Below are 10187 nucleotides of genomic sequence, written 5' to 3'. Positions count from 1 at the left end.
AAGTAAACCGAATGGTGAACATCTTACATATTTTTTACCAAGACAAGATATTCTGAATTGAATAAACAAATAAGGTATCACTATAAAGGAAAGCTAAAACAGCTAAATCGTATAACATGTCTTTTTGTGAAGCACAGCGGTGAAGGGGCAGAGAGAGTTGTGAATGATTTTTGGTCAATTTTGCATTTGGAACCAGTTCAAGCCCAGCCCACTCACTTCCGACCAATGGAGTTTGTTTATTCAAATGAGCCACTCATAAAGACAACTTGGAGCGGCAATTGTGGCAGACTTCATAAGAAACTCCACTCTTATCACAAATCAGATTTACTTTTAGACCAGAGCAGTGGTCCTACTGACCTATACAATTGGATCTACCACTCCTAAACCAACATAAAATAACATTTTCATTCGGGACTTGACGGAGAAACCTCTGGATCAACAATAATATGGGAAAAGAAAATACCTTTTTGGTCACCGTTTGGATAATTCTGGCAAATATCTGTGTATCTTTTTCAAGTACACCAGAACAAACACTTTTTGGTAAGTAAGGGATATTTAACCTAGCTGTTTGTAGAGCTGACTTTGGCTTTGTTAGAGATAGGTTAAATAAACACATTCTTTGACTCAATGTTGATTCTCTCCCATAAAATATACACTAGAGCCAACGGGAGGCAGTAAAATTGATGCAGCCTCCTCCAAGTGACCGAGAGTAACCTCAGTTCAGTCAGACGTACCCCACTCGGGTGCATTTTGTCAGGGAGCGCACCTCTCTCATGAATAATCTTTTCAATCATTACAAAAATATATATAATTAATCTGATCAACAGAATTCCAATTATGCATTTTAAGGACACAACATTATTTGCATGTTCAAGTGCACTTAAAATAATATTTTGAAAACGAAAATGTGATATTTGTTCTATTTTTAATTGATGTATAATAACAATTTTCCCGTTGTTTTACACGTAATGCATAATGCATATGCATGATATATTATCATTATTATTGACATTATATTCGATATTTAATGTGGCCTATTTGTGTATGTTTGTGATATCACAAAAAAAAACTTTATTTAAAAAGGCTTATAATGTTACTACTACAATGTTTGTTTGGTAGAATTTCAAAAGATGCAAAAGGGGGCGACATTGGACCGGTAAAACTATCGATATCTTTTTGTCATGCTGGTAATTGGATTAGATTACACCAACTGATAAACTGATAGATTCTGCAGATTGTGGCTTTGTAATTACTTTCTTCCAAAATAGATAGTGTTTGAAGATTTAAAAAAAAAAGAAGCTGAATTGCCAATGATGTAATGATAAATACAGCAATTGGTTTCTTTGTAAACAACTTTTAGATGCTTGTCATGCAAATAAGGAGATACATTTTGGTTGTGGTAAAGTGTTTGAAATGCTAGTGACCTCCTTGTACAATCATGATAATGAAAAAAAGTCTGAAATAATCGGACATCTAGACTAGGTTTTAATATGTATCTGGTTAAAAATGTAAACAATAGTGTAATGAATAAGGCAGATTCCTATAGACTCCCCTGCATTGTGCACAATGGTAACCTGTATGCCATGAGAGCTGTTCAAAGTGCTTACATGCGGGATCATGGACTAGTAGGTGAGTGACGACATGACTGATGAAGCCAGTTTAACATCATCACTGTGTCTGTGCAGGTAACAGCAACTCCACTGAATGGCTTGAGGACTACACAGACATTGTATCCAAGTTCTCCCTGAGAACTGCTGAGATACCGGATGATGACTTGTGCTACATCGTTCCCGGCCAGCCCTTAACCATCCCAAAGTGTGAATTCAACCCTGGGTATAAGACGTTCGTGGTCATTCATGGATGGACGGTAAAAAGCTTCGACACTGTCATGATTACCGCAAAAGCAGAAGTTGTTGATCATCATTTCAATGAGGCTTGTCGAGCATAATTAGGGAAATAACTCAGCAATGTTGATCCTAAAAATATATTCAGCATTGATAACTAGATGCATGATGAGAAGCCCCCCGCTGTCCCTAGGCATAATGTTGTAGTGCTCATTCATGTGTAAAAGTGCTGACACTTGGCTCGTCTTCAATCAGTGCTGTGAGTAAACAATGAGGGCTAGGGTCACAGTGAGTCAGGCCAGCCACTGACCCCGAAAATGTGTTTGTCCAGGTCACGGGGCTGTTTGAGAGCTGGGTCCCTAAGCTGGTGACAGCGCTGTACAAGAGGGAGCCCAAGGCCAACGTGATTGTGGTGGACTGGCTGACACGGGCGCAGCAGCACTACCTCACCTCCGCTGCCAACACCAAGCTGGTGGGCAAAGACGTGGCCAAGTTTGTTAATTGGCTGCAGGTGGGTGATCTCCAGGACACTGGGTAGATAGGAACATGGCCACAGGAAGTAGGGGTGCTGAGGGTGCTACAGCACCACCTAAAAATCAGAATTAAAACAAATATTAATATATATATATTATTATTATTATTTTTTTTTTATTTTTTTTTTTTACAAAAGTAGTGCACTGGGCCTTTACTAGTCCTGTATTAATGGACAGATACAGCCGTCTGTCGCATGGGCTAAAAAATTATTTCAGCACCGCCGAAACATAATAGAATGCATGGTTCACACAAGAACAGACTTTCATGTTGACAATGCAGAAACGTATTTGAAATAAGCAATATGTGACTGGTGATGATACAATAATTTCGAAGTCAATGCTGTGGTTGTATTTTACTCCTGGCTATGATTTAGTACACCTAAAAGCTTTTTACAGCCATGTTGTTGATCCACATCAACCACTCATTACACAGCTCATTATTGATAGAAGCAGCAGGTGGAGCTAGTGAAGCATATCCTCTGCTAGAAAAGAGGGCTAGGAGACATTGGTATGATAAACTACCTGAAATGATTACATGTGTAAGTGTACAGTATAACTGACAGAACAGAATATACTTGAGAGGGTGTTAGGATGGCATAACAAGTTTTACAGCCAATACTTTACACAGTCACAAGAATGGAAAATAGAAATAAAACCATGTCTGCTTTCCCCTGTTGTCAGAAAACACTCGACTATCCCTGGGAGAAGATACATCTGCTGGGCTACAGTCTGGGTGCTCATGTAGCTGGCATCGCTGGTCTCCTCACCAACCACAAAGTCAGCAGGATCACAGGTGAGCAGACAGCCTTTCTCTGCTGAAGAGGTTTTAATGTTTATCTATCAGTCTGTCGCTATGTAGATACATGTGCAAGTTCTATCTCAATGCATTTAGCCTCAGTAGCCCTCCCATTTGTCTCCATAAAGTTTACCCAACTATTACATCTCGAGGCCATTGAAAACCATAATCAAATCATCACTAAAGCACATTGTGGGCTTCTACCCCTCTCTCTTATCCTCTCTCTCTCTCTCTCTCTCTCTCTATATATATATATATATATCTCTATCTCTATCTCTATCTCTATCTATCTATCTATCTATCTATCTATCTATCTATCTATCTATCTATCTATCTATCTATCCATCTGTCTCCCAGGTTTGGACCCGGCCGGCCCGACCTTTGAGTTTGCTGACGCCCAGAGCACCCTGTCCCCCGACGATGCTCTCTTTGTGGACGTCCTGCACACCAACACCCGGGGCTCCCCAGACCGCAGCATCGGCATCCAGAGACCCGTGGGCCACGTGGACATCTACCCCAACGGAGGAACCTTCCAGCCAGGCTGTGATCTGCAGAACACCATGATGATGATCGCCACCACCGGCATCCGTAGTACGTACTGTAACTAGACACTGTACTGTAGAATGCCTTCTACTATTCTAGCTTCTCCATATTTCTGCTGTCTGACATATAGTAGAGCATAGTGTAACATCAAAGTCTGTTATTATACTGTAGTAAATCTTCACGAGGAGTGTTTCTTGAAGTTTAAACACCTGCAACAAGTACTTTGACAAGGCCTTAGTTTTCTAACCATAACACTAAAAGCCATACGTCATAAGCCAGAATAAGCACATTTCACAGACACAGTCACATTGTTAGTCTGGTGTATATTAGAGAATCAGCCATTGATTCAGACTTCATGGACCTAATGGTCTTGTTTTACGCCTGTCCTATGCAGATATGGACCAGCTTGTGAAGTGCTCCCATGAGCGCTCCATCCACCTGTTTATCGACTCACTGGTGAACGCAGCAGAGCATCAGACCATGGCCTACCGCTGCAGCTCCAAGGAGGCCTTCATGAAGGGCATGTGCCTCAACTGCCGTAAGAACCGCTGTAACAAGGTGGGCTACGGTGTCAACAAGGTCCGCCTGCCCCGGAACACCAAGATGTACCTCAAGACCCGTGAGATGATGCCCTTCAAACGTAAGGATGAGAGAGGAATTGTTTTAAGACAAGAATGCATGCATGCACAAAGCAACACTCTTCTTCACAACAGGAAGTTAATTTCCTGGCACTAAAATAGATTTAGTTAAGAGTTACCTGACGTACATTAATTGCCAAATCCTCAATGTATCGGTCCGGATGGCTGAATGTAGTTATTGTAGTGGTAGCTAGGAGCTGGCTCAAGCTGGCCTTGAGAACTTTAAAAACTTATTTGGGATCGGTGTTCCTCCACAGGACGGTTGAGCTAACGTAGGCTAATGCGATTAGCATGAGGTTGTAAGTAACAATAACATTTCCCGGGACATAAACATATCTGATATTGGCAGAAAACTTAAAATCTTGTTAATCTAACTGCACTGTCCAAATTACAGAAGCTACGACAGTGAAATAATACAGTGATATTGTTTGAGGAGAGTGCACAGTTTTGAACATGAAAAGTTATTAATAAACAAATTGGGCACATTTGAGCAGTCTTGATACAACATTTTGAACAGAAATGCAATTGTTCATTGGATCAGTCTAAAACGTTGCACATACGCTGCTGCCATCTTTGTATTATCTTTTACCAGCGCTATTGAGTTATATTCTCCTACATTCCTTTCACATTTCCACAAACGTCAAAATGTTTCCTTTCAAATGATACCAAGAATATGCATATCCTTGCTTCAGGGCCTGAGCTACAGGCAGTTAGATTTGGGTATGTCATTTTAAACGAAAATTGAAAAAAAGGGGCGGATCCTGAACACTGAGTCTCTTTACCATCCTGTGCATGTTACATTAGTACAACGGGCCCCAACTGTGTACATACTGTATTGATACTGTACCACCCTGAGAGAACAACTACTGTAGTCTACACAAGTTCCTCCCTTATTAGTCACCTGACCCACTATCCATAAAAGATTCTATAACATCCGCCCAGCCTGCGTCCATTTTCCCCCCTCCTCACCCCACTACTCTAGGATTGGCACAGTCTGACATCTGATAAGGTAGTGGCGTCAGGGACAAACAAAAACAAGCAAGGGGAATAAAACAAGGTTCATGGCGCAAGCCATGAAGGTCACATGAGTAGCGGCTTTGGTTTGGTAACTGGAAACCACTGCACGTGAATTCTTACGATGGAAAGTTAGAGGAAACTTTCCACACCAATTGGCACTGGCTTTGAATTTAGGCACACAATAACATCTCTGTAGTACACTGTAAAACTATGAAGCAAGTGACACTTTTATAACCTAAACGTCAGTGTTTAAAACTTAAACATTAGGCATTTAGATTAGCCAATAAGGGTTCTCATCTTAAAGACAGGTGTTTAGAATGCAAGATTAAACAAGATAGCCAGCTTTTCCAGTCAGTTTCTAACCAAGAGAACACCTATATCTCCTAAGTGTTCAGATTTGAAACACTAGTGTTTACTTTCCCATCGTCATGTTTAGTGTGCATTTAGTCATTCAAAAATGTATGTGACTTTCCATGCCTTTTATTCAGATCAGTGTTAGGAATGTCTGTCACCTTACTTACATTTCAGCACAACTGAACAGGACATTTATTTTCAATTGCGTGATGTTGTTGTTACTCAACTGTCTTGAGTCCATTTCTCTCTCAGAGTGAAAAATATGTGGGAGGGGCCTCATCATATTTCCCAGCATGCTTTGTTGCAGGTTGTTTTTTAGAATAGTTTGTTTTAAAATCTTTGTTTCCTCATTCACATTGATTTATTGAGCTCACAGTATACACATATAAATAACTTAAATGTTTCTAAACTAATCCAATCTGTAGGGGTTGGACTTTTTGCACCCGTTACTGAGTCGGTTGTTCTAGTTTAGATGGGTTAGTTAGTCTAGGTTAAGTTCTCCACCATAGCAGACATTCTGAGTGCAGGTTGTGGGTGATAAAATAGTCTGATTTGTTGGCTATACTCCCTCTGGCTGGATTCTGATAGGAATTGCTAATCACTTCATAAACCAGTGTATTGTGACTTGCAGGTCTGATGAGCCAGGATGTTCAGACCACAATGTAGGCCATAACTAAAGGCCTTAGGAAATGTGTAATATGTGGTCATAAATGGTTGTATTTTAATGGAAACACATTCACTTAGGCAGTCACTTGCTGAAGGCTTCAGGAATAGAAGTTATTCAATGCAACAACAATGTCTCTGTTACAAACACAGACATGGGTGGGTATCCCTCACAATCACGCGAAAGGCATGCTGGGGAATATACAAATATGGCTTTACACCCTACAGTGTTAAAATAACACCCCCAGTGTTTAGTGTTCAAAACCTAAAAACCTTGCGCTGAATAAATATGTTAATGTTTGTTAAAAGTGTTACAGCGAATAAACATGTTCTGGTGTTTACAATCTAAACACTGTGACACATTTTCATTTTGAATTCTAAATGCCTTGACGCATTTAAAAAGTGTTACAGAAAGGTGTTAAGTTATGCGTTCAGATCCTACACACTTGGTTTTACAGTGGAAGGTTGGACAATTTAATCTGAAGCTGAACACTGCATTTTATTTCCTTTATTCACACAAAGGCAGTAAGTGGATTAATAATATGGTTATGTAAAGACAGGTCTTAAGCACTGAGATACTACAATAGTGTGTGAGTGGGGATCTTTAGCTCAAACCGTGGGCATCAGTGATGGGATGATGTCCGCATGCCACAAACACTTAAAACAGTCAGAGAATGTGTCTTAACTGGGCAGACTGCAGTTGATTCCATAAGAGAAAACAGACTCAGGGTTTCAGAGGGCAAAACCTTCTCTGTGACACTCATCTGTATGTGGCATGGTTCTAAATGAAGGTCTCTGTCATTCTTTCCACAGTTTTCTCTGTGACACTCATCTGTATGTGGCATGGTTCTAAATGAAGGTCTCTGTCATTCTTTCCACAGTTTTCTCTGTGACACTCGTCTGCATGTGGCATGGTTCTAAATGAAGGTCTCTGTCATTCTTTCCACAGTTTTCCATTACCAAGTGAAGGTGCATTTCTTCAGCAGTGAGAAACTGGCCTACACTGAGCAGCCCATGAAAATCTCTCTGTACGGAACCCATGATGAGAAGATTGACATACCTTACACCATGTATGTACGGTTTGATATTAAATAAAATAAGGAAATTATAGGAAATACAAAAACATTTTGCGCAATACTTAGTTGTCCAGAAATGCTTGATATAATATTTAAACAAGTCCAAACGTACGAATATCAAACACTGACATTGTAGCTCATAATTAACCCGGTCACCTCACCACCCCACCTCAGCTGGGTACTATATACAGTACAGAAGATGAACTGATCCACTCACCTTTGATCTGTGTGTGACCCCCTCAGGCCCTTCCTGAACACCAACAGCACTGTGTCATTCCTGCTGACCACTGACGTGGACGTTGGGGAGCTGCTTATGGTCAAGCTGCGCTGGGAGAAAGATGCCTATTTCAGCTGGTCTGACATTTGGGGAAACAAAAACTTCCACATCCGCAAAATGCGTGTCAAGGCCGGGGAGACTCAATCCAGGTAAGTTATGATAGTAATGATGAGCTGTATATCTAGATGTAGAAGGGGTATTCAAATTCACAGACCTTAAGGTCAGCAGCATTGCTGGTTTCACTCTAAGGCCAATTAATTACATGAATTAAACCCCAGTACTGTGGACAGTATTTGAATACCTTTGACACAGCACATCGCCTTTCACATTGCCAGTCTTTGGGGTTATAATGCTAAAGGCGTCAAGAAGGCTTTATTGATAGTCTTGACTGTCTGACTCCAGGGTGATCTTCAGCGCTAAAGATGGAGAGTATGCCTACCTCATCAGAGGAAAAGACGACGTAGTCTTTGTCAAATCAAAAGAGGACAACATGAGCCGGAAAGAGAAAACGTAAGAAAACTTTGTGAAACTTTGGTCATTTGAATGTAGAAAAATCAATCATAACCAAAGATGGGATTCAAAACGTATTTCCTCATGTTCTTCTTTTGATTTATCTTCAGGATGCACAGACTCAAGATGCAGGGAAGCCACTTCAAGAATAACATTGCATGAAGCAACACTTGAGTAGAGTGCACACTGAACCACACAGCCAAAGCTTGATGGAGCCTGGGAGAATACACTGGAGAGGAGATAGGGGATGTTAGTCTCTGACCTGTGCTGTATGTTCTGCCTCCCAACCTGTGTCATCTCATCTCCACCCGCAATCACTTCATCCCACTGTGCTGGGTGTCGGCTAACGTGCTTTTTCTTCTATTAACCTTCATCATGGAGAGTATTACAATTGCTTTTTTTTTAATGATTTTGACTTGGTCTTACGTTGCTACATTATCTTTTTAATCCTTTCATCTCAACTGTGTTTATGTATACCTACTAAATCAAATAAATTAATTCCTAACGCCATACTAGGTAGTTCCGATTCAAAGAGATTGACATAGCTTCCACTTATTTTTTGCCACATTCAGTGTGCACACTATAATAATCATGTCACTAATGTCATGCCTAAACCACTAATTGCCGCCATCACAGGGACCAAAGATGGTGACATTGTTCACTGAATTGAATATTGCAGTGACCCGTGTAAATAGCTTTTCAATCACTATTATATATATATATATATATATATATATATATATATATATATATATATATATATATATATATATATATATATATATATATATATATATATATATATATATATATATATATATATATATATATATATATATATATATGCGTTATCATTGTAGATGAATTCCCTGCTTGTTCTTTGTGTGCATTTAGTTATTGAGTTTGGCACTGGTCACTTTAAGGCCGTTAGTCCAGTCAATTCGATCATTCATCAACTAGTTGAAATGGATTATGTTCGGATCATTCTTTAATTGGCCACTGGACTTCTGAAGAATAGAGGTCACAAGGAGTAGTTAGTATGGCCTTAGTACTTCTATTACTTCCTTTATAGGTCAAAAATCACGTAGAAACAATTACCTTAACCCTATTGGTCAAGCATGCCCTCTAAAACATTCCATTTTCTTTAAAAAGATCAAACAAAATGCTACACTAAATGTATAACATATATGTGAGACTTTGCCAACATGGGTGGGTAGCCCTACATAATAACCATAAACATCCCAAGAATGTTTAATATTATATTTATTGAATGTACCTGTATATATTTGTATATTTAAGCTGTAATATATTTGGGCAGATTTCCATAGATGTCGCTGTTTTTCTAGATGAAGCGGTGTGATTTTATGTGAGTGGCTTTGGACAGACTGATCAAATTGGTCTCCATGCCGGCTGATGAGCGCATTTATTTTTCTGAACTGAAATGCAGTGTGCTCTATGAAGACAGAATGTGATACTTTAATAAAGTGAAAACATGATATATTTTGGTATTCTTGGATTTTTTTTACTACCCTGAGCTACATATTGTGTTCTTGAATTCCTTAGATATTATTCTAACCCTAGTACAGGTATTCACAAACCAGGGGTACGCGCAGTGCCGTCAGGGGTATTCTATTGTTTTATTTAACTGTTTTATTTCATTTTTGTAAAAAAAGAAAATCTTCACATTTTGAAAGAGTCCATTTATATTTTCCAATGGGGCTATACATTTGGATGAGTTTTTTTTCTCTCACCTGAGTAGCCTCGTTTCACTGCCAAAAATCTAATGAAACCATCTAGTGTTCAGCAAAATAACAACACAATGTCAAATACAGGTAGCCTAGTCAAATAATTAACATCCAATCACATTAACCGTTACTCTGTCACGGGAATTCCACTAACGGTCTGTATGTAGCCAAATGTAGCTGCTGCTCATGTT

General features: G+C 39.4%; 1 protein-coding gene across 1 annotated transcript; it reads left to right on the top strand.

Annotated features, from left to right (window-relative positions):
* Positions 1–291: 291 nt before the first annotated feature.
* Positions 292–8728, top strand: lpl (lipoprotein lipase). Its single transcript, NM_001124604.1, is given in 10 exon segments — positions 292–540; positions 1686–1867; positions 2176–2355; positions 3059–3170; positions 3531–3764; positions 4111–4356; positions 7338–7458; positions 7708–7890; positions 8144–8251; positions 8362–8728. Coding segments are annotated over 10 exon segments (1512 nt in total). The 5' UTR covers positions 292–446; the 3' UTR covers positions 8414–8728.
* Positions 8729–10187: the final 1459 nt, after the last annotated feature.

The sequence above is a fragment of the Oncorhynchus mykiss genome, chromosome 5 (genome assembly GCF_013265735.2).
Source record: "Oncorhynchus mykiss isolate Arlee chromosome 5, USDA_OmykA_1.1, whole genome shotgun sequence".
In the NCBI taxonomy this organism is placed as follows: domain Eukaryota; kingdom Metazoa; phylum Chordata; class Actinopteri; order Salmoniformes; family Salmonidae; genus Oncorhynchus; species Oncorhynchus mykiss.
This window is presented reverse-complemented; position numbering and strand designations above follow the sequence as displayed.